The following is a 24766-nucleotide window of genomic DNA, read 5'->3' on the forward strand; positions in this document are numbered from 1 at the left end:
TTTCAGGTTAAATTATTTTATTATTATACTTTTTTTTTCTTTAAGTTGCAAACACTTTCTTTACAGAAAGGAAAAAACGATTAGTGATTCTGGATGCTGCTGGTTTGTTGTAGGGACCTTCAGACTCTCTCTCTCTCTCTTGTAGTTCTCCTCCCCTTCTCTCCTGTTGCTGTTTCTCTGTTTTCTCTGTTCTCTGTGTTCTGTCCTCTGTCCTCCCCATTGCTGCTGCTGGTACACTTCCTTAGGTTGGGCCAATTTTATTTCAACCTTGCCCTTCATAGCCTGAGCTTTCTTGGGATCAACAACTCTCCCATCAAGTTTGTGCTCCCCATTCAATACCCTGTCTACTCTTTCAGGATCCTTGAAGAGGATAAACCCAAATCCTCGCGAACGCCCAGTCACAGGATCCATTTTAATTAAGCAGTCTACAATCTCTCCACGTCCAGAAAAGCAGTCCCTTAAATCTTTCTTACTTGTTTCCCAGCTGAGTCCACCAACAAACATCTTCCTTCTCATCCTCCTCATTCTTGCTGCCGTTTCTTTGAGCCTTCCACCTCCTTGAGGGGAGCGGAGCTCCCCCAGGCCATGCCCCGGCCGCCAGCTGTTGCTGCTTCGCGTTCTGCTCATCTCTTTTTCTGCTGCTCTCTCCTGTCTCGCGCGTGGGGGGAGGGGCGAGGGAAGCCCGCGCTTAGTGATTTTTGGCGGGAGAGATCGGGACCTCCGATAGGGAATGGACTACGGGGCTTAAAGGGGCAGTACAATGTTTCAACAGCACAAAGAAATCTATGCAAACTCTCTTTTTCTTTTTCCCTTTCTCCTGCTGCAGGTTGTAATAACAATTCTGACAGACTGAAATTGACTGCATTTTTGACAGAAGAGCTGGCCACAGTTTCTGCTCTTTTCAGCTGCCACCAACCTCTTGTGGGATCTTTCCCTGCACTCTCCCAGACCAGATATTGGCAGACTTCTATGTTTCAAATGACACATTCTGTATTTTCCAGAACACAAGGAATAACATCAAAGGCACATTCTGTTATTACGGCCTCTTAAAAGTTTCCACCATTCTTGGATCAATAGATGATCTGCTTAGCTGAAACCATCATTAGCTTCTGAACCTCAGCCAAGTATTTGTGGCTATAGCTTTCATAACAAAAGCTTCTAGCTACACTTCTTGAGACTGACTGAACAGAATGATGTCCTATTTCCATTTCAAAGCAGAGTAACTCTCAATTAATGGGGGAGAGCAGTTGCAGATTTTTTTTTAAATTTCAAAACAAGTTTTTTTTTAACAGCCAGAGCTGTCAGTCAATTCAAATCACAGCACAAAGCAAAACAGGAGAGGCTGATAGGTTGTACGCTTTTCCATTTTTTAATGCAATACGCCACTTTTGACAATTGGAAAAGTACTGTAATGCATGACAACAATTATGCAATGGTGGGCAAAGGGTAAGTGCCAACTTACCATTGCAGAACAGCTACGATGAATCACTGCTTTCAAAATACATATACATTACAATACAGCATCTAATAGTGAAACTTGAAGGTGTCAAAACATTTTACACTTACCTTCCAGAATGCTCCCGTCACCTCAGCAGGTTTGCCCCAGTGGACACGGACTCCCCACGGAGGTGTGTTTTCTTTTAGGGCTTACAAAACCCAGACCAGCACATGAAAATAGTGTGTGAGTGGAAATAAAATTTCCAAGCCTTCCTGAAAGGACGCATGCAAATGGCGTGGGGTCAAGAAGCACAAGAAAATTGCTCTTCCTCAAAATAACTAAATTCAGTGTTTCACAGCTCGATTTACACCATTGGGAGACAAAATATCCAGCAGTGCATCTCTAATAGTGAACTGGCAGACTGCCTGCAGGTTTGAAGTTTAGCTGCTGTACATCTTAGCAGAAGGAACAACTCATATAACAGCATAATTGTTTTAAACACTTTCTATCGAAATACATTTCAAAAACAGTTAAATAAATGCAGGATGCGTTTATTTTAGGATGCAAATTTTGCTTTTATCTGTCATAGCTAAAACAATGAATGATTGAAAATGTGATGATGAGAATGTATAAAATATTGTGTTTTGCAAGAAACCTGCGAAATGTGAACATTGCTTTTGCCTCAAAAATTCTGCAAAAGCAATATTGAACAATTTGTTTCTGCTTCTTTTAGGAGGTATTTTTGAAACTACTGAAAATGAGCCTATCAGCATTGAAGAGATGGCCTTCAAATTTGCAATCACTAATATAAACAGAAATAGGACGTTAATGCCTAATACCACACTGACATATGATGTACAAAGAATTAATCTTTACGACAGCTTTGAAGCTTCCAGGAGGGGTGAGTACTGCATACACCAAATTATTAATTTTTGAAATTATATTTTGAAGAAGCTTTACCTTCACTTTGAAGGGCTCTGTGTCAGATGTATAATGAAACTAAACTGTTTCTTTAAAACCCACCAGCTTGCGATCAGCTTACACTTGGAGTAGCAGCTGTATTTGGACCTTCTCACAGTTCTTCAATAAGTGCAGTGCAGTCTATCTCTAATGCAATGGAAGTTCCACACATCCAGACCCGTTGGAAACATCGCATAGTGGATCAGAAGGAATCATTCTACATTAACCTCTATCCAGAATATACATCTATCAGTAGAGCCATCTTGGACCTGGTGCAGTACTACAAGTGGAAGACGATCACTGTAGTTTATGAAGATAGTACAGGTATGCAGCTAAATAGCCAAATGCTGTTCATATTTAACTCATCCCACCCTACTAATTTAAATGTCTTACTCAAAGTTTCAGCCCTTCATAATGTTATATTGATCCAATAAGCTGGAACCTAGCAGACGTCTGCTAATGTGCACAAAGGCTTTGATTGTATAAATACTTTAATACTCTACTGACTTTGTAGTTCTCATTGAATTTATCTGGCAGAAAATCTAGATTTGTTCTAATGCCAGTCAACTGTAACAATGTGCATTTGTTTTGTTCTGATCTGAGAAAATGCCTGAGAGAATTGTTGCATTATTGATACACATTTAATTTAATTTTTTATAAACTGAGGGTCTGTTATGCTTGTAGCAAAGCTAATTTAGATAGTAAATTGAAGGAAGCTTTCCTGTATTAATAAGGATTATGAGTTGAAGTTCGTCTAGGGATTAACTAATATGCTACAAAGTTCACATGCTTTTCTTTCCCAATTACCACTCTCCATTGAAGCTTCTCGAGGGCAATTAGGGATGGGCAACAATGCCACTCTTGCCAGTGATGCTTGGTTCCAATGAACAAAGAAAATGCTGCTGTTGAGCATCAGGTTTAACTAGAGTTTACAGTTTTAGTTCTGCTATGATTTTCACACCAAATGTAGGCCCAGAGTGACATCAATTCAAGAGAAAATTTGTAGCACAGATCAAAGGCTTTCATCGTCCTGTTCCTAGTTCATCACCAACCAGGCTTCCTTGGTAAATGGATTGATAATGGAACATCATCCTGTCATGAATCATTATGTAATGTGCTTCACTTGAGAAAGCCAGGTAAGTATAAGAGGCATAAATAAGCTCAAATCTATTTTTAAATCCCCTTCCTCCCTCATTATCTACCTGTCTATTTTGGTTTTCAATAAACTGTTTATATCTCCTATTGTGGGAAGTTGTCAAGGGCTTTGCATTGAAAGTAAGTTTTGATTTTATTAGACTAGCTGTGTACTATGTTATTGTCTTTCTCACGGTGATGCCCTACACTGAAACAAATTTGACTTATCCTTTATTAATTTTCTAAAACGGCTTGAAAAAATGATATATCATTCTCTTATTGGCAGTCATTACTTATAAATGACTGAATAGGCAGACAGGGTATGGCCAATGTGAAATATCTTTCACAGTTACTCAGATCAACCTGCTTTCAGTTTTGAAAAGAAGGCTCAGGATGATTGTCAAGAGACATGATCAAATACTCTGTAGGGCACAATGATTCCTGAGCTACTGTACCATAGATTCCCTATAGTGCAGAAGAAGGCCATTCAGCCCGCTCCTGCACTGACCCTCCAAAAGAGCACCTTGCCTAGGCCCAATCTCCGACCCTATCCCCTACCTAGGGGCAATTTAGCATGGTCAATCCACTTAACCCACATACATTCTCCTGACAGGGGAAACAATCTCTCAATTTCTAACACAAGTCATAGATCATAGAATTTACCGTGCAGAAGGAGGCCATTTGGCCCATCGAGTCTGCACCGGCTCCTGGAAAGAGCACCCTACTTAAGCCCACGCCTCCACCCTATCCCCGTAACCCAACCCAACCTAAACTTTGGACACTAAGGGCAATTGAGCATGGCCAATCCACCTAACCTGCACATCTTTGGACTGTGGGAGGAAACCGGAGCACCCAGAGGAAACCCACGCAGACAGGGCGAGAGCGTGCAAACTGCACACAGATATTCACCTGAGTGGGAATCGAACCCGGGTCTCTGGCACTATGAAGCAGCAGTGCTAACCACGGTGCCACTGCACTCCAACCAAATGTTGAAAGACATAGGCCATAAAATTAGAACAAAAATCTAGAATTTTGCTTATTGATCTTTGAGGGAAGGTGATTCAATTCAGCCTTCTTTTCTTATAGGAGATTAACTAAATTGTGTATTGTCTATAATGTAACAAATTGTATATGTGTAGAAAGAGCAGGTCTGATTGAGCCTTCCTTGCTATGCAGTCTTTATATTTATAGAGCCTTGGAATATTAATGGCCATTCGGCCCAATAAGTATATGCCAATATTTTTCCCTCCATTATCAATAGTCTAATTTCATGCTCCCATACGTTTTAATATTTCTCTTTATCAATAAACAATTAAATTCCCTTTCAAAAGGATATATTGCCTTTACTTCCATGGCTTGTGTCGAGAGTTCCACAGCATAAACATCTTCTCTGTGAAGATTCATAGGCCCAAATTTTCCGATCGGGTGGAAACCTGATCAGACAAAAAAAACTACCTACTTACCTTCATCCAATTATTTTCGCGCCAATCTTCTGATGGAGGATCAAGCAGAACCTATTCAGTGAAGGAAACCTCAGACCGAGAAGTGGAGAGAAATTGTGCAAAAGCCATGCCCTTTTTACTAGCTGCCATATTCTGGTATGGGTTTAAATGTCCCAAAGCTTCTCAACGTGCTAAAATGTATGAGTGAATGTGTGCGTAGTTCAGTGAATGGATGAATGCGTAGATATTCATTCCCCTTACCCTTTTAGCCTTTCCCACTACCAGAGCTCCTGCTTCCCCCTCCAAGGGTCAACTCAGCATCACCACAGGGGGCGGGATTCTCCGACCCGGCGGTGGGAGGAATCGCCGGGGAGCGGCGTGAATCCCGCCCCGCCGCCCCGATGCCAGCTGCCGGATTCTCTGGGTCTGGTTTTTCGCCGGGCGCAGGAATCGTGCCGGTCAGGGGCCATTGGCAGCCGCCCTCATGCAGCGATTCTCCAGCCCGCGATGGGCCGCGTGGCCGCCCGTTTTCGGCGGATCCCGCCGGCGTAAAATACACCAGGTCCGTACCGGCGGGACCTGGCTCTGTGGGCGGCCTGCAGAGTCCTCGGGGGGGGGGGGGGGGGGGGGAGGGCAGGGGGGTTTCTGGACCCGGGGGGGGGGGGGGATCCATGGTGGCCTGACCTGCGATCGGGGCCCACCGATCCGTGGGAGGGCCTGAGTCGTGGGGGCAATCCTTCCCACCGCGCCGACCGGCATAACGGTCCGCCATGGCCAGCGCAGAGAAGAACTCCCCTGCGCTGGTGCTCCCGCACATCCGCCAACTCGCGCCGGCTGGTGGAGGCCCATCGGCGCGACACCAAGCCTTTCGGTGCCGGTTGATACGCTGCCAACCCCGCCGGCACCGGCCTAGCCCCTAAAGGTGCGGAGGATTCCACACCTTCCGGGCGGCCGGCGCCGGAGTGGTTCACTCCATTCCTCGGCACTGGTACAGCCCACCCCGCCGGGTAGGGGAGAATCCTGCCCAGGGTGTTGGGCCTGGGTTGGCAGTATCAGTGGGTCTTGTCTGTGAGACGAAGGATGATGACAATTTACTGAGAAAATAGCTCTGGTGCTCCTCATTGTCTAACTCCTATCATTTAGATAACATATCACTGTCTGCCTGGATGAGCCCTGGGTGTGGGGACTCCTTCTGATGGGTCATATTATTTGGGGAGGAGGAGGGACGGTGGAGATGGAGCAAGAGATGGAACAGTCAGAGGCAGATCAGATTGGTGGTGGAAAAGTGTTTAATGGTGTGTTTTTACAGATTGTGTGTCCTTCCTACTGACTCATTATGTTCACTTCAACTAGTGTCATCTAACGTTCTGATCATCAGTGGCCTCTCTCTCCTTCTCGTTGTGTTCCATATTGCATATCAGGAGTGGAGGCCGCCTGCTACATACCTTGCCTTGCGCCCTGTGATGCCTTTTTTTTTCTTTTTTTATAAATTTAGAGTACCCAATTCATTTTTTCCAGTTAAGGGGCAATTTAGCATGGCCAATTCACCTACCCTGCACATCTTTGGGTTGTGGGGGCGAAACCCACGCAAACACGTGGAGAATGTGCAAACTCCACACGGACAGTGACCCAGAGCCGGGATCGAAGCTGGGACCTCGGCGCCGTGAGGCAGCAGGGCTAACCCACTGCACCACCGTGCTGCCCCCCCTGTGATGCCTTTGGCGACAGTCCTCTTGAGTGCCTGGTCCTTGATGGGCCCTGTTGACTTTTGAGTTTCACAGGTAATGGCGTGTCACCCTGTTCTGCCAGGTGCCCATCAGATGTGCCAGTGTCAGGTTGGAAGGACTGGAGTGTTCTAGCAGGAGGACCCTGGATGGGCCCCATCTCTTTCTCCTACCTTGAAGCGTTCACTGGCCCCTGGGCTACCCAATGGAATGGAGGTCTAGCCAGAGTGAACTCCAGAGGCCTCAAATCATCTGAGGCTGCCAATCCTAGAGACCCGCCTTCGTCTGAACCATTGTGTCAATGTCCTCAGCCATAGTGATCTATGACTGGAACATGTTCCTGACTGAGTGAACCATGACCCTCGTTGCCTCGGTTATGTCTCTGTGTGACTGTGTCTGTCCCTCTGTGAATGATTAAGTTCAGTCAGTGCCCAGCTAGCCAATGCTCTCGATGGCCTGAACCATGACCCATTGTGAGTGGGCCAAGCTCTGGAGCACTGGAGCACTGTTCATCTGCCCTTGGGATATGTCCACCTGTGGCTGGGCCACTTGTCCTGCACCTCAGCAATGGACAGCACAGTGTGATACAAGCCTTGGACATCCTGACACATAGCTCTGAGTTCTTTCCCCAGGCCTTCCACCGTGGACGCTATCCTAGGTGTTGGCCTGGGTGCCACACATTGTCGGCGACATCGCCTGTGCCTGACGGCAATTGGACTTCTCCAGTTGTACTTGCAGGTGCTGGAATGTTGCTGACACCCCCTCCTGTAAATTCTGGCTCTGAAACTGCATCTGCACCAGTGATAAGATAATGTTTCCCAGAGGCACGACATCTGTCTTGGTGGCAGCTGTTTCCTGGGATTGGGCAGCACTCCAACCGGCAGATCCCTCGGGAGTGCCTGCCTCCACCTGATGTGCTGCAGTATGTGTGTGGTGCCCTCCCAAGGAGCCAGGAGCCTGATCGTTAACATGTCCCACCGAGGTGATAGTCGCTGTGCTAATGGATGGTGCTGTCAAAAACAGTGCAGTAAAACTGGGGTCGTCCCTGGAGACCTGGGGTTGGGGGGGGGGGGGGGGGGGGGGGGGGGGGGAGCTGCGAACCTGAAGGTCCGGCCTCATCTGACGGGGATCCTGGAAGACAGAAATATGGGGTCAGTTCTTAGGAAGAACAGGGCTGTGGGAGATGATAGACTCACTTGGGTTGGGACATCTGGATAAAGTTTCATTGGATTCTCACTTCTTTGGTGCATTCCAGACTCCATGTCAATCACTGTTCGCTCCTCAGCCTCCCCGTGAGTCCCTTGGCCTTTTCTTTCAGAAGAGGTGTGGACCCGTTTCTCAGGCATGGCCCACCCATCTTCTGATCCACCCTTCAATTATAGCCATATCAATTTTATGGGGGGCCTTTCTGGCTGGCGGCATATGTGGGCAAGGTGCCTGACCAAAGAGAGCAGGGCGTGTGTTAGGTGTTCCTGGAGGCAGGGTTGTGAGGGATATGCTGGTTGGTGGAGTGTTGATGACATATAAGGATTTGGGGGCAGATGTGATGGTGCTGGTTGATGTGACCATCAATTCACACGAGACGGAGAGTTGAAGTGAACAGTGGTTTTAATCAGCTAGAACTGTGCCTGCAGCGACTGCTCTGTACTGAGAGCCGCCTGCAGGGCAGCAGTTCTATATACCTCCCCGAGGGGGCAGAGCCAGGGGGTAGAGTCCACAAAGGCACCAACATGGTACAAAATGGTATAATACAACACAATGGTCCATAGGTGGAGCCCACAAGGGCAACAACATAGTACAATGCAATACATTGGTGAATGGCTGTCATAATACATTCACCTCATTCGCCCCCTGTTAAAAGTTGAAGTCCAGCGGGGGTGAAGTGGCTCACAGGTTGAGCCTGTCCGGCGCCCTGATCGTGCGCTGTGATCGCCTGAGTTCTGGTTTTGCTGCGGGCACGGGTGTTGAACTCGTCAGTGCAGGCACGGGTGTGAACTCCGGGAGCGTGTCTTCTGGAGCTACATCCCTGTAGGTCAGCGATGGGGGAAGGGGGTATAGTACGATGGGGTGGAGGCCATGTAGGGGCGGGGGCGCTGTTCGGTGTAGGTTGGGGGGGGGGGTAGGTGGTGGTCATAGGGGATCATGTGGGTGCCAGGTCCCGGAAGGAGATTCTATCTTGTCGGCCGTCGTGGTGCGCCACGTAGGCATACTGGTGGTTAGCGTGAAGGAGCTGGACCCTCTCGACTAGGGGGTCGGACTTATGGCTCCTCACGTGTTTTCGGAGGAGTGCGGGCCCTGGTGCCGTCTGCCAGGATGGAAATGAGACCCCGGAGATGGATTTCCTAGGGAAAACAAATAGGCGGTCATGAGGGGTCTCGTTCGAGGCCGTGCAAAGTAGTGACCTAATGGAGTGGAGCGCATCGGGGAGGACCTGCTGCCAGTGGAAAACTGGGAGATTCCTAGACCGTAGGGCCAGGAGGACGGCCTTCCATACCATCGCGTTCTCCCTCTCCACCTGTCCGTTTCCCTGGTGGTTGTAACTGGTAGTTCTGCTCGAGGCGATGTCCTTACCGAGCAGGTACTGACACAGTTCGTCGCTCAGAAACGAGGAACCCCCGGTCACTGTGGACGTAAGTGGGGAAACCGAACAAGGTGAAGATACTATGTGGGGCCTTAATGACGGTGGCTGCGGTCATGTCGGGGCAAGGGATTGCAAAGGGGAAACGGGAGTACTCATCAACGACGTAAAGAAAATACGCGTTGTGGTTGGTAGAGGGGAGGGGCCCTTTGAAGTCGATACTGAGGCGCTCAAAGGGCCTGGATGCCTTCACCAGGTGGGCCTTATCTGGTCAATAGAAGTGCGGCTTACACTCCGTGCATATTTGGCAGTCCCTGGTCATGGCCCTGACCCAGGGGCTGTTTAGCACAGGGCTAAATTGCTGGCTTTGAAAGCAGACCAAGGCAGGCCAGCAGTACGGTTCAATTCCCATACTAGCCTCCACGAACAGGTGCCGGAATGTGGCGACTAGGGGCTTTTCACAGTAACTTCATTTGAAGTCCACTTGTGACAATAAACAATTTTCATTTCATTTAATTTCCTCAGTGGAGTAGGGCAGATTACGGGCCTTGATGTAGTGGAGAAGTCGGGTGATCCCCGGGTGGCAGAGGTCATTGTGGATGGCCCGAAGTCAGTCATCTTGTGCGCTGGCGTATGTGCCTCAGGCAGGGCATCTAGGGGCTCAGTGAGCTTATCAGGACGATACACAATATCGTAATTATAGGTGGAGAGTTCGATCCTCCACCTCAAGATTTTATTGTTCTTGATCTTGCCCCGCTGTGTGTTGTCGAACATGAAGGCTACTGACAGTTGGTCGGTGACAAGGGTAAACCTCCTACCAGCGAGGTAGTGCCTCCAGTGCCGTACAGTTTCCACGATGGCTTGAGCTTCTTTTTCGACTGAGGAGTGTTGAATCTCGGAGGCATTGAGGGTTCGGGAGGAAAAGTCTACGGGCCTGGCTGCCTGTTTAAGGGTAGCGGCAAGTGCGACCTCTGACGCGTCGCTCTCCACCTGGAAGGGGATGGACTCGTCCACCGCACGCATCGTGGCTTTGGCAATATCTGCCTTGATGCGGCTGAAGGCCTGGCGGGCCTCAGCCGCCAGTGGGAAGTTGGTGGCTTTGATCAGTGGGCGGGCTTTGTCCACGTAGTTGGGGATCCACTGGGCATAATAGGAAAATAACCTGAGGCATCTTTTCAGGGCCTTGGAGCAGTGGGGGAGGGTGGGTTGCAAGAGGTGGTGCATACGGTTGGGGTCGGGCCCTAGGACACCGTTTTCCACGACGTAGCCGAGGATAGCTAGTTGGGTTGTGCGGAAAACGCATTTCTCCTTGTTATCAGTGAGGTTGAGGGCTTGGCCGGTTTGGAGAAACTTGTGAAGGTTGGCGTCGTGGTCCTGCTGGTCGTGGCCGCACATGGTGATGTTGTCCAAGTACGGAAATGTGGCCCGCAGCCCGTACTGGTCCACCTCGGTCTTTGGAAGTTGGTGATGCCGAAGGGGACCCGGAGGAAGTGGAAGAGGCGGCCGTCTGCCTCAAAGGCAGTGTAGTGGCGGTCCTCCGGGCGGATTGGGAGCTGGTGGTATGTCGACTTCAGATCTACCGTGGAGAGCACCCAGTAGTGTGCGATCTGGTTCACCATGTCCGCTATCTGGGGGGAGGGTGTACGCATCAAGGTGCGTGTACCGATTTATGGTCTGGCTGTAATCTACAACCATCCGGTTCTTTTCCCCGGTCCTGACGACCACCACCTGAGCTCTCCAGGGGTTATTACTGGCCTCGATGATCCCTTCCCGCAAGAGTCGCTGGACCTCGGACTTGATAAAAGTCCTGTCCTGGATACTGTACCGCCTGCTCCTGGTGATGACGGGTTTACAGTCAGCGGTGAGATTTGCGAATAGCGGGGGAGGATCGACCTTTAGGGTCGCGAGACTACAAACAGTAAGAGGGGGTAGGGGCCCGCCGAACTTCAGGGTCAGGCTCCTGAGGTCGCACTGGAAGTCCAGTCCCAACAGAAGAGGAGCGCAGAGATCGGGGAGTACACGTAGTTTAAAGTTTGCGTATTCGACACCCTGTATCGCGAGGTTCGCGACAGTGTACCCCCGGATCTGCACTGAATGTGATCCGGAAGCGAGTGAGATTGTTTGAAATGCGGGGGAGATTTGGAGAGAAAAGCGCCTTACCGTGTCTGGGTGTTACGAAGCTCTCCGAGCTCCCGGAGTCAAACATCAAGGCGTTTCGTGTTCATTGACCCGGACGGTCATCACGGAGTTCCTGAGGTGCTTTGGGCGTGACTGGTCGAGGGTGACCGCGCCGAATTGCGGGTAGCCGGCGTGGTCAGAGGTGGTGGGGTGGTCCCAAGATGGCTGCCCCCGTCGGTCACACGTGTTGTGTAGAGTCGAAGATGGCAGCCCCCACGGACACGCCTCCGAAGGGGGCGGAGCCGCCAGGCACACAGCCGCGCTGTGGGGTCTGCGGGCCTGTGAGTCCGAGAGTCGGGTCTAAGGTTTGGAGGACTTGGACCAGGCCAGGCAAACTTTGGCAAAGTGTCCTTTCTTGCCGCAGTCGCTACAGGTCGCATTCCGAGCCGGGCAACGCTGCCTGGGGTGCTGGTACTGGCCACAGAAATAGCAGGGTAGCCCCCCAGGTTGGGCGGGCAGCTGCGTGGCACAGGCCTGGGGCACTCTCTGGTCGGGTGCCCACGAGGGAGTCGCGTGTTCGGAGGGGAAAGCGTTGAGGCTCTGAAACACTACTTCTAGGGAGGTGGCTAGTTTTACTGTCTCTTGTAGGTGGAGGGCGCCCTTCTCGAGCAGGTGCTGTCTTATGTAGTTGGACCGGACTCCAGCCACATAGGTGTCCTGGATGGCGAGTTCCATGTGTTTTGAGGCCGTGATGGCCTTGTAGTTGCAGCTTCATGCGAGTACTTTCAGGTCGCGTAGGTACTCCTCCAGCGATTCCCCGGGGCGTTGGCGGCGAGTGGTGAGGAGATGCCGCACATACACTTTGTTCACCGGCCTCACATATTGCCGTTTCAGGATCGCGACCGCGTCTGTGTATGTGGTCGCTTCCTCGATTTGCACGGAGATTCGATGGCTCACCTGGGCGTTGAGGAGGCTCAGCTTCTGTTCGTCAGTGGTGGAGGGCAAGGAAGAGGCGGCGAGGTAGGCCTCGAAACATCGGAGCCAGTGCAAAAAATTTCCTTTGGCTTCAGCTGCCTGTGGGTCGAGTTCCTGTCGGTCAGGTTTGAGGGCTGCTTCCATTGCAATGTTGTAGCTGATTAAATTGATGCGACCATCAATCCACACGAGATGGAGAGTTTAAGTGAACTGTGGCTTTAATCAGCTAGAACCGTGCCTGCCTGCGACTGCTCTGTACTGAGAGCCGCCTGCAGGGCAGCAGCTCTATATACCTCCCCCCAGGGGGCGGGGGCAGGGGCGGTGCCCATAAGGGCACCAACATGGTACAATGTGATGTAATGTAATACAATGGTCCATCGGTGGAGCCCACAAGAGCAACAACATAGTACAATGCAATACAATGGTGAATGGCTGTCATAATGCATTCACCACACTGGTGAAAACAGTGCAGTAAAGCTGGTGTCTTCCAGACCGGGGGTGATGCCAGGGTCACACAGGGGGTTAGTTATCCGAGCTGTTCAAAGGAAGTTGTTCATCTTCTTCCTGCATTGCATACCAGCCCTCTTGGTGAGGCTGTCAGCACTCCCTGCATCTGCTACCTCATCCCAGGCTTGATTCATTACAGTCGGCTGTTGTCTCTACCCCGCCCTGGGGAAAAGGGTGTCCCTCCTCTCCCCAACGCCATCGAATATCCTGTGGCTGTCTGCATCAAGGAGGCATGGTGCAGGTATTTTAGCAGCCATCTTCTTGGCTGGAATGAGTGTCAGGGGTGAGTGGAGCGTTTAAAAGCTGGTCAGGTTCAGAATGGGAACCCTGACCCCAGCGAATCACGGGCCTGAGGAATTGGGATAGGCAGGATGCACGTGAGCAGCGGGCTGGCCCATTTACATGGCGCTCCTAGCAGCAGTATAAAAAGGTTCCGATTCACAGGTTGGAGCACATATGGCTCGATTGTCCGTTCCTCCACACCAATTTTGTAAACGGCGATCGGGCGGAGAATCCCTTTTTATGATGGAATCTGGGACGGTGCCTGTTTTTGGAAGCTCCGCCCCCTCCAAAACAGCATCATCGAGGAGTGCGCTGCACGCTGTTGGGACGGCCTCGAGGCATTACCTGAAAGCCCTCCCCTTATGCTCTGCCCCCGATGGGCCGAGCTCCCGACCACGTGGGGACATGTGGTCTCAGCAGTCGGGAACCCGGCGTGGTGGCTGTGGACTGTGTCCAGTGCCGCCACCAATCGGGCGGGAGCCTTGCTGGTGGCCAGGGGGGAGCATCGGCGATGACTGGGGGGACTGGTGGGGGGTGGCCCGGGGGTGATGAGGGGATGTCCAGGGGGGCACTATCTGGTAGGTTGGGTCCGCACACAGCCGGCACCATTTTGTACGGTGCGACCGCTGAAGGTTACGCTGTGCGCATGTACAGCCACAGACCCGCCAATTTTCCAAGCGTTTATATCGGGAAGGCAGTGCGTTTTACGTGGTGCAGCTGCTAGCACCTCACCAGTCAGAGGATCCGTGAGAGGGCCGCACCGATTTTTCCCATGTAAAAATGCAACCTATATCATTTGAGGGCAGTACGGTAGCACAGTGGTGAGCACAGTTGTTTCTCAGCTCCAGGGTCCCAGTTCCGATTACCGGCTTGGGTCACTGTCTGTGCAGACTCCGCACAGACAATCTCCCCTTGTCTGCGTGGGTTTCCTCTGAAACCTGCCCCGGTTTCCTCCCACAGTCCAAAGATGTGCAGGTTAGGTGGATTGGCCATGATAAATTACCCTTGATGTCCAAAAAAGGTTAGCTTGGGTTACTGGGTTACGGGGATAGGATGGAGGTGTGGGCTTAAGTATGGTGCTCTTTCCAAGAGCCGGTGTAGACTCGATCGGCTGAATTCCCTCATTCTGCACTGTACATTCTATTCTGCCATATCTGCCATCCTACAATTTGAAGATGGTGGGAAAGGGCCCTTAATTGACCATTAAGTGGCCACCTAAGGGCCTTAAGAGGGGCATGGGCAGGCTCCCTGTCTCCCTTTCTGCTCTACTCTCCGACTGTGCAATTTTACCCCACCCAAACCCTTGCTTCAGAAGCCACCTGGCAGGCAGTGTAAAACTTTGGCCAATGTTTCTGTAATGGTGATTAGATCTAAATCATTTACATCTATTTTGCCACTAATCCATCTATATTATTCCAGATGTTTTGTGCATTCAGATAAAGAACCTTTAGTTTCATTGTTTCACTTCTTTCCCTGCAGAGAGCTTTGTTGATCTATATTTTTTGATAAACTCTCTGTACCTTCCTGTCCCACTCTTGCCTTTACCACATCACAATACTGCTCCAATACCGAGGCCTTTCTCTTTGGATTTCTCAGTCTCACTTCACCTGAACCCCTGATAGCTTTTAAGATACAAAACAATTAGGTAAAAGGAAATCAAAGATCAATATAACAGCTTTCTTTCTTCAGCATTTCTGAACAGAGCCTAGAACATGTCTTTACACTTATCACCTGACAGCTGAAAATCTATTCACTTACGGGTTGGTAGTCATTCCAGGATTCTCGGCTTTAAAATTAACCCTTTGTCTGCCAATCTTGTTTCTGTGTTCTCTCAGATATAATTGGAACAAAGGAAAGGAATTCAGTTTCCCCCAATCATTGTACAACACCTTGTAAAATGAGTGGCTCGAACGGAATTTCAAATGCAAGGTTTTACTTGTCACATATTGACTGTCTTTTACAAATCTATGCTGACTAGCCTTAATTAACTTGCATCTCCCTCAGTGTTTGACAATTTCATGCTGCATTATAGCCTCGACTAGCTTAAACAACTGCTGATTTTTGTAAATGTCTCTAAATGCATGGAAATGTGAGCCAGGAGCAATAAAAATGCACTTCCAGGTTCTGACTTCAGTTCTTTTATTTTGACAAACATCAGTAATTACATTCAGCAATGTAAATGTCACCACAGTCCCAGAGAACCATAGACTGTTCTCCCCTTTGCGAGCTGACTGGTGGTGATTTGAATAACCTCAGCCGGTATAGGAATTGTACCGTGCTGTTGGCATTGCTCCGCATCACAAACCAGCCGTCCAGCCAATTGAGCGAAACAATCCCCGACATTCAGCAATAAAGAATTGCAGATAAATAACTGCTGCGGGGCAATCTGACCACTTGAATTTCGTCCAAATTGTTGATCTTCATCAAACATGGATTGCGGATGAAATCCAAAACAGCATGGTTCATTTAATTAATCGGAGATGAAAGTAGGAAGATTTTCACACAGTAACAATGAAGAGAGTACAAAATAAGGTAACAGAAGAGCAGTAAAAATCTCATTGTGATAGTGGGAGTAGTAGACTCCTCATTGTTCAAGTATATTCAAGCCATAAGTGATTTAATTTTCCTCTGTGGGTTCTCTCATGACTAATGGCCCCGATATTCACAGAGTCATGGAAACGCCACACCGAAAGTCCCAGTCCCGTTTCTGGCAAGTTCTGTTTTTGCCGGTAGGGGAAATGAGGTAGGTGTGATTCGCATATATGGGAAACCCAAAGTCAGCAGGGCCATTTGAACTCAATGCAGTATTCAAACAGACCCTATTTTTGCTGGAGCGAGGTTTTGTTTCCCGCAGTTTATACTTATGATTTTTAAGCACAGACATGCATGTATGTAAAAGGTGGAGAAGGCCTGTGGAACTATCAAGTTGTCAAGATATTTAAATTCCTTGTTTAAATTTTGAAAAATAAAATGTCCTGCTGTATTTCTGAGCTGAAGAAAGTGGTGCTAACAATTTTAATAACAATAATAATCTTTATTGCCACAAGTAGGCTTACTTTGCAATGAAGTTACTGTGAAAAGCCCCTAGTTGCCACATTCTGGCGCCTGTTCGGGTACACAGAGGGAGAATTCAGAATGTCCAATTCACCTAACAGCACGAGCACGTCTTTCGCGACTAGTGGGAGGAAACCCACGCAGACACTGGGACAACGTGCAGACTCTGCACAGACAGTGACCCAGCCAGGAATCAAACCTGGGACTCTGGAGCTGGGAAGCAACAGTGCTAACCACTGTGCTGCCCCAAAGCTATTAAATAAAATAAAGTTCTAAGTATCTATTAGATACTTCTACAAAATACCTCAATTACCACTCTGTGTTGCCATGTCAATCAACGAATTTCAAATCCATAGTGTCACTATCCCTTTATTCCATGTGCTATAACTTTACTCACAAGTCTGTTATGCGGTACTGTATCAAATGTCTTTTGGAAGATACGTTAGGGATCTCAATAGCAATTGAGTAGATTTCAGTCCTATTTCAGAACCAAGTAATGCAAACAGAGCGTACTTTGATGATTCAGGTAAGATGTTCTTCCCTGTATATTTATAATGTATTAATATTTTGGTTGCTGTGGGTGCCTTGCTCTCTAGTGGCATATAGTAAAAATTCAACCACTGGAATAAATGATCAATGAACACAGCATACATATAACTTTTCAATATGCACCATTGGTGGATAAGTCTTCCCATATGAAGCGAGATCAAAAAATGTATGTATAATGTACTGATCGTCGGTCTCTTAGGGGCACTACTAACTGGTAAATAAGGACAATTAACTCAAATCTACAATTCTACACTCCATAGGCCAGTTTATGATTTATCACTTTTTTCTTATTATGTATTCAAAATTTTAAAAGTTGAGATGTAGATGGTGAAACAGGGATTATTTCAGGTACATACAGTTATATGATTTTGGCGTTAAGTTTTGTACTTTTCTATCCAATAGGTCTCATTCGCTTGCAAGAATTAATGAAAGCTCCCTCCAGATTTAACATTAAGGTTAAAATCCGCCAGTTGCCATCAGGAAATAGAGATACCAAGCCTCTTCTGAAGCAGATGAAAAAGGGGAAGGAGTTCTTCGTGATATTTGACTGTACATATGCAACTGCAGCCCAAATATTGAAACAGGTGATTGAAGCCTTCGATGTTCTGTTGGTCCTATAGCATATCTGGATTTTTTCCATTCTGTAATAAAATTACAGTCCTTTAACTGACTGTGTAGGAATGATTCAGCTCTCGTATTCCTGTATGAAATATATGAAGAGCATTTGCAGGGACTACATGAGCGTTGTCAGCGAGCACCCAGTACCTGTAGACGCAGTTGGAGGCGTTCAACTGCTTGTAGGATAAGGAAGTTGTGGCAACCATGCGTGCCACCTAGGCCAACACCACACGTATGGCATCCACGGTGGAGGCATTGGGGGCGAGGGCTTTAGCTATGAATCAGCATATCCAAGTGCTGGGGCATTCTTTGCATCCGCCGGCCGAGGCTCAGGACAGGGCTGCCCTCTCACAAGCAGCATGTGCCAGAGCCACCTAGACATTGCAGCAGCGCTCCTGAGCTTGGCCCAGTCACAGCAAGCCAGGGCTGAGAACGCCGACAGCATTGCTCAGGCACTGGTCGAGGTGGCACTGACCCAGAGGGAGGCGGCCCAGTCCCAGAGGGAGATGGCGCAGTCACTGGCTGATGTGACACAGACCCAGAGGGTGGTGGCATAGTCGCAGCGTGATGTGGCATAGACCCAGACAGAAATGGTCCATTCCCTGTTCTCCATGGCCGAGAGCATGCAGATCCTGGTCGGCACCAGAGTGAGCCTCCAGGACTGAAAGCACCAGGTGGCGGGACTGCCTTAGGGCATGGCTCAACTCGCACCCCCATCCCATGGAGTAGCCCCAGGGCCATCTGGCACCCCGAGGAAGGAAGCGGTGATGGGGCCTGTGCTAGTGACTCCCGCAAGGGAGGTGCCGGAACACTGCAGCACCTCGGACACCCCCCCCCCCCCCCCCCCCCCCCCCACTCCTGTCCCTGGCACATCTGGTGGGCAGTGGGCAGAACAGGGCTGCACCATGCCACTTGGGATACCTGAGCAGCAGCTGGGCCCATCCAGGTCTGGTCGCCCCAGAAGACGGCCGCCAACTGGGACCCAGGTCGCAGGGCGGGAATCACAGCAAACCGCCCCCACTCCTGACTGTTCCAACCTATAAAGGTTCTTAGAAACATTTCAAATGCTCCATTCGCGTTGTCCAGAGCAGACAATAATCTGCCACCCGAGCCTCTGACCTGGATAATCTCCTGGGAGGGCCCCTGTCGCCTGAACTGGCAAGCCAAGAGACGACTGGCCTTCTCCCCATATTCATAAGTAGCCCCTTAACTGTCTGATATGACTATCGCCGAATACTTAGTTTTCTTCACCTGAGGAAGAAGAGACCTTTCCAGCAGAAAAATATCTATCCTCAAATATAGTTTATGTCTTGGGAAGAAAATGAAAGTTCCCTACCCTCAGGATGCATCAACTGCGATGGATATGCGACCCCCCCCCCCCCCCCCCCCCCCCCCCTCCCACAGTCCTCTCCATAAATGCCAACACTGGTCAAGTTTCAGATTCAAATCTCCCCCAGAATCAACTGATGTGCGTCCAAATCCTTATTGTGGCCAACTATCTCCTCATGAATGTTGCACCATCCCAATTTGGTGGGTACATATTCCAGTGACTGTCACATACCTACATCCCTTATCTGCCACAACCGTTCCTGTAAACAAATAGAACTTCTCGTAATTAAAATTGCCACCTCCGGGCCCTGCTATCAAAGCCTGAGTGAAACACCTGGCTCACCCAGCCCTTTCGGAGCCTCATCTAATCCCTGACCCACATTTGGGTCTCCTGCAGAAGCACCACATCAGATGAGAGAAAACACTTGATGGCAGCACGGTAGCATAGTGATTAGCACAATTGCTTGACAGCTCCAGGGTCCCAGGTTCGATTCCCGGCTTGGGTCACTGTCTGTGCGGAGTCTGCAAGTTCTCCCCATGTGTGCGTGGGTTTCCTCTGGGTGCTCCGGTTTCCTCCCACAGTCCAAAGATGTGCAGGTTAGGTGGATTGGCCATGATAAATTGCCCTTAGTGTCCACAATTGCCATTAGTGTTGGGTGGGGTTACTGGGTTTTGGGGATAGGGTGGAGGTGTGCGGTTGGGTAGGGTGCTCTTTCCAAGAGCCGGTGCAGACTCGATGGGCCGAATGGCCTCCTTCTGCACTATAAATTCTACGAAATTTACAAATGTTTCTCTGGGCCGCCAAGATGTCTAACATTCCAAGTGACTAAGCTGATCGGGGGTCTCCCACCCCCGCCCCCCTTTAATTGACGCATTTCCATTGTTAAGAATTACCCCATCCTTATTCTAAGCTCCTGGAGCCAAGGCCCACCCAAGATGGCCAGTCGCCCCACCTATAATGTGAGACACAATAAAACCCCCGGTCACTGACAGCATTCTACTCCTCTCCCTCCCAACCCAAGAACCTGCAAACAACCTGCAACCGAACAATGCTCCCTCCTTACCATCCCCCTCCCCCCCACCAAGCCAACACACTAGACGCACCGAAACCTGTCCAAGCAGGTTCCTTCACCTCATTCCCGTTCACTAGCTTAACTCTATCGTCAAGTGAGATAGCCCCCTGCCAGGGCTCACAAGCGATGACAAAGAAAATCACCAGAAACTCCCTTGTCCACTCCCGCTGCAACAGAATAATCTAAGCTAAAGCCTTCACAAGTCTCAAGATCCTATATGGGGCCATTTATGTCCACATTAATGCCTTAACGGTTACGTCTGAAGACAGTTCCCTCTCATCACACCCCCAACAATATATACAGAATAATAAACCCCAGATGACCAAACATATGTACAAAAACTGAAACATCCCCAAACAATCTCATCCGAAAAAACACCCATTAACGTCCCATTCAAACCCTTTTAATTCATTCAAGTCCTTGTTCCTTGACAAAAGCCTCCCCCTCCTCTACCATCTCGGAAAAATTATTTTTTGAGTTATGCGTAACTCTCAACTTCGCCGGGTACACCACACCAAAATGCACTCCACTTTTAAATAGTGCCGACTTCACCTTATTAAAGGACGCATGCCTCTTTGCTCATTCTGCCCCGACACCTTGATAAGTTTGGATACTTTTTTCTTCCCAACTCACATCCCGGCTGTCTTTGGTTCATTTCAGGACCCGCTCTTTCTTCTGGTAGCTGTGGAAACAAATTATCACCATCTGTGGTGGACCATTCGCTCGAGGCCTCTGCTGGAGTGTTTGGTGGGCCCTATCCAGCTCAGAAAGGGATGTCTAGTCATCCCTCCCCCCTCCCCCAGCAACTTTGCAAACATCTGAGCAAAGTACTCGGTTGGCCTTGGGCCCTCCACCCCTCTGCCAACCCTACAATCCTGAGTCTCTGTCTCCTCAACCAGTTCTCCAGGTCCACCAGCTTTACCCACTGGGCCTTACTCTCTCCTCCACCACCAACACATCAGCTTCCAGCAAGGCTATTAGGTCGCTATGCCACGGCAGGATCTCCTCCACCCCTTTCAGTATCTCTCCATGCTCTTTCACGTTCTCCAAAGTCCTTCTCAACTTCTCTCTTATTGGACCCAATGCATCTTCAAAGGACCTATTGAGGGTCTCCATTTCCCTTTCTTGCCTTTTAAAGTATTTGCCAAATTGTTTCTTAAATTTGATTACCATTACCCCCAGTCAGCCTTTCTACTGTGATAGGAGCGGCCCTACCCGACAAGGTCGCCTCCGCCGTCTTTCCGCCCAATGAACTTCGCACTCTCTCTGGCTCCATTGAAGACTATCACTCGTACCCTTCTTCCCAACCGTCTTTTTCGTGGCTCTCGAGATCCTTTCGTTAAATACAATGAGATGGGTCGGGTTTGTCAACTAATTTCCCCGGATCCTCGCAAACAGGACCAAATACAAGAGGACTCTGGGGGGGGGGCTACCTTCTATGTGATTTTTCTCCTACATTTTGCCTCCGAAGGTCTACATATTTAACATTAACACCTCCCCCCAAGTCTTTGACTTTATTAAATACATTATTTACATTGTCCCACATAGGGCCTGATGTTGTGCTGGAACATATTCCTGCATCGGGCGACACTGCTGTATGCCAGCCTGGTCAGTAAAGCAGGGCAACCTCACACTCTATTCCTTGCTGATCTGCAGGTATGAAATTCTTGACCATTATGTTGGCATGAGGTTTCCTAACATCTTCCCTCCTTCTGCCTCTTTTCCATGAAGCTGCAGATCTCTGGGATCTTGTTTGTTACTCTTCCAGCCACAATGGATCACACCAGACTCACCAAAAACATAATAACAACTTGAAGTTTGCCACAAGCCACTGGTCAAAATTCCAATGTGGTTGGTAAGAAATCTGGAAAGTGTAATGTCAGCGGACAAGACCACGAAAGCAGCACATTAATAGTCAAAATGAACAACCCAGTGACTTAACTGAGAGCAGCTGCTGATGTCTTTAACTATTACTGGAAATAATGCCTTCCCCATCATTCCAGCCCCGGATTTGAGTCTTCCATAGAATTAACGAGTAGCATGCTGAAGTTGTTGACAATAGAGTTTCAGACTTGGCCCAAGTGTTGAACCTTGATTTGCATATATTTGACATTTTGAATGGGACATTTTAGACGACTGATAGGAGATTCAACCCAAAGAGATGTCGGGCATATACAGACAGGCGAGACCGTAACCTAATTTTCAGTGTTCTTGTCACAGCTTGAAACTCGGGGTTTGGATCGGACTCACCGCTGCTGACACAAGCACAATAGCCGCCGAGGGGGCAGAATGGTCAATGTTCACATCACAATTCCAGGCTGATTCTGTTAAGCTTGACAACATTCGATTTCAAACTAAATATAGATGACATTATCTGAAACAACAATTGTTTATTTTTGAAATAAATGTTTCATGTTGTACACCACTACTGTGGAACGGTTGTTCTGTGATGTGTTTAAAATGATGGATGGTTTGTTGTATTCTAATTCAAAATTCATGTCAAGGCTCTGTCTATGGAAGATTTCATTGTAAATGTGTCAATATTTGGATACAATACCAGTCATGTTTGTAAGTGGCAATGTGATTGGATTTTCCAATGTTCCATGCCACAATAGTTTGGCTTCAAAAACATACACTGGGATTTTCCGGACCTGCCTGCAGTGGGAATCGTCAAGGGTGGGACGGAAAATTTGATGGACCCAGCCAAAGGTCCATTGACTTTGGGCTGGAATTTCCGGTTGCACGGCAACAGGTTTGGAAAATCCCAGCCATAACTGATATAAAGCAGGGCGGCACGGTGGCACAGTGGTTAGCATTGCTGCCTACAGCGCTGAGGACCCGGGTTCGAATCCCGGCCCTGGGTCACTGTCTGTGAGGAGTTTGCACATTCTCCCCGTGTCTGCGTGGGTTTCACCCCCACAACCCAAAGATGTGCAGGGTAGGTGGATTGGCCATGCTAAATTGCCCCTTAATTGGAAAAAATGAATTGGATATTCTAAATTTTAAAAAAAATAAAAAAATAACTGATATAAAGCACACTGAGAATCAATATTATGATTAAGTTTCCCTGCAGTTACAAGTTGTGAATGTGAAGCAACATCCGAGCCACCAATCGCTCCCCCAGACTTATTTTCACCCCTTTGCTTTGCCTGTCTCTCCTTCCTGATCCAGGTCCCTGAATGTGGTATTATTCAGAGGGCACCTGACCTACACTCTTGGCTTCACTGTTTGTATAAGTGACCACAAATATATTGGGCATTGCTTCCCCAGTATAAACCCGCTATGCACTTTTGAAGTCTCCCACTTTTCTCAGTGCTGCAGACCATCTACTGTTCCTCCGCCCCACGCCAAATCGATGGCCAGCTACAACCTGCTTGCTGCTGCCCTGATCAATTCTACCTGCTTCCCTATCTGCTTTTAGCATTATGCTAACCAACAGGCTTCTCCAACTCAGAGTGAAACCCCAGGTGCGTTGTGCTGTCTTTCAAATGGAATTTTGAACCTGGCGTATCCCAGTGGATATGAAAAAAATTCCGACACCACTATACGAGGAACACCACATGAATTTTCCTGGCCAAAATCTATCGCACAGCCAGTACCACCAAAAGCTTGCAGCTGATTGTGACATCTTTCAATGTATAAATTCTCAGCCGCTACCTCCTGCATTAAAACATTGATTAAACTTCAAAAGAAATTTATTGGCTGTGAAGTATTTCTTTAATTCCTGAGGATGTGAAAGGTGCTGTATAACAAACACATTATTTATTTTTGTTTAACATTGGTTTGTTCCCTTTGCAGATCCTTTCGATGGGAATGATGACTGAGTATTATCATTATTTCTTCACAACACTGGTAAGACACTATTTTTAAACAATTGTTTTGTTTCAGAGACAGCGCCTGTGATATGTCTGTTTGTTGCTGATACACTAAAGAGGGATTGATGTTGGGAACAATCTAAACCCACCTTTTGATGTCCTGTGGTTTCCAGCAACTCAAAGTAATCACAACTTTTAGACACAAATGCTGGAGCTGACATTGAATATATTTCTCAGATCCCAGCATGTGCTGTGGAATGATACACTGTACTTTGGCACGCTGACTGCATTGTAGTAATGAGTGATGTGGCATTCGGGAAATAGCTGTATACATGCACATAATGGTATAGTTCCAAACTCTTCTTGAATAATATAACAAAATATAACATTTATCTTGCACTTTATGCAGTGAGAGCAATGATTCTTTTTTATTTTATTGTTGGGGAAGGTGACAATGACAGAGTCCACAGAGGGATAGAAACAGTTAAGTGACAAAAGGGCAAAAGGGCAAAATCTTGGAAAATAGGATATACTATGTAGGACATGTGAAGTTATGCACTTTGGTCGGAAGAATAAAGGAGCTGAACATTACTTATATGGAGAAAGACTGCAGAAGGTGCAGCACAGAGGGATTTGAAGATCCTCCTGAAGAAATCATGAAAAGCTAACATGCAAGTTCAGCAGGTAATAGGGATGGCAAATGAAATGTTGGCCTTTATGCCAAAGGGAATGGAGTGAAAACATAGGGAAATCTTGCTAAAATGATACAAGGCACAAAACTACACTGGGACCAGTGTGAACAGTTCTGGTCCCCTTATCTAAGCAAAGGTGTATTGACATTGGAGGAAGTCCAGAGAAGGCTCACTAGGTTGATCCCAAGTATGGACAGATTTTCTTCTGAGGTGCGGTTGAGTCTGTACTCATTGGAGTTTAGAAGAATGAGAGCTGACCTTATTGAGACATGTAGAATTCTTGCGGGGGGGGGGGGGGGGGGGGGGGGGGAGGTTGGGGTGACAAGTTAGATGCCGAGAGGTTGTTTCCTCTTTTGGGAGAGTCTAGGACCAGAGGACATAATCTCAGAGTAAGGGGTCACCCATTTCAGACAGAGATGTGGATGTATTCTGTCTCCAAAAGGGTAATGAATCTGTGGAATTCTTTACCGCAAACGGT

General features: G+C 48.3%; 1 protein-coding gene across 3 annotated transcripts in view; it reads left to right on the forward strand.

The window, feature by feature from the left end:
* LOC119969118 (glutamate receptor ionotropic, kainate 1) overlaps positions 1 to 24766 on the forward strand; it is a 521043-nt gene that overhangs the window by 288785 nt on the left and 207492 nt on the right. For all 3 annotated transcript variants that reach the window (XM_038802335.1, XM_038802333.1, XM_038802334.1), the window contains exons 2-5: positions 2172 to 2339; positions 2465 to 2722; positions 17164 to 17345; positions 23580 to 23633. In XM_038802335.1, coding sequence (XP_038658263.1) covers positions 2172 to 2339; positions 2465 to 2722; positions 17164 to 17345; positions 23580 to 23633 — 662 coding nt within the window. The remainder of the gene's footprint in view (positions 1 to 2171; positions 2340 to 2464; positions 2723 to 17163; positions 17346 to 23579; positions 23634 to 24766) is intronic.

This window comes from Scyliorhinus canicula, chromosome 7, assembly GCF_902713615.1.
Source record: "Scyliorhinus canicula chromosome 7, sScyCan1.1, whole genome shotgun sequence".
Lineage (NCBI taxonomy): Eukaryota > Metazoa > Chordata > Chondrichthyes > Carcharhiniformes > Scyliorhinidae > Scyliorhinus > Scyliorhinus canicula.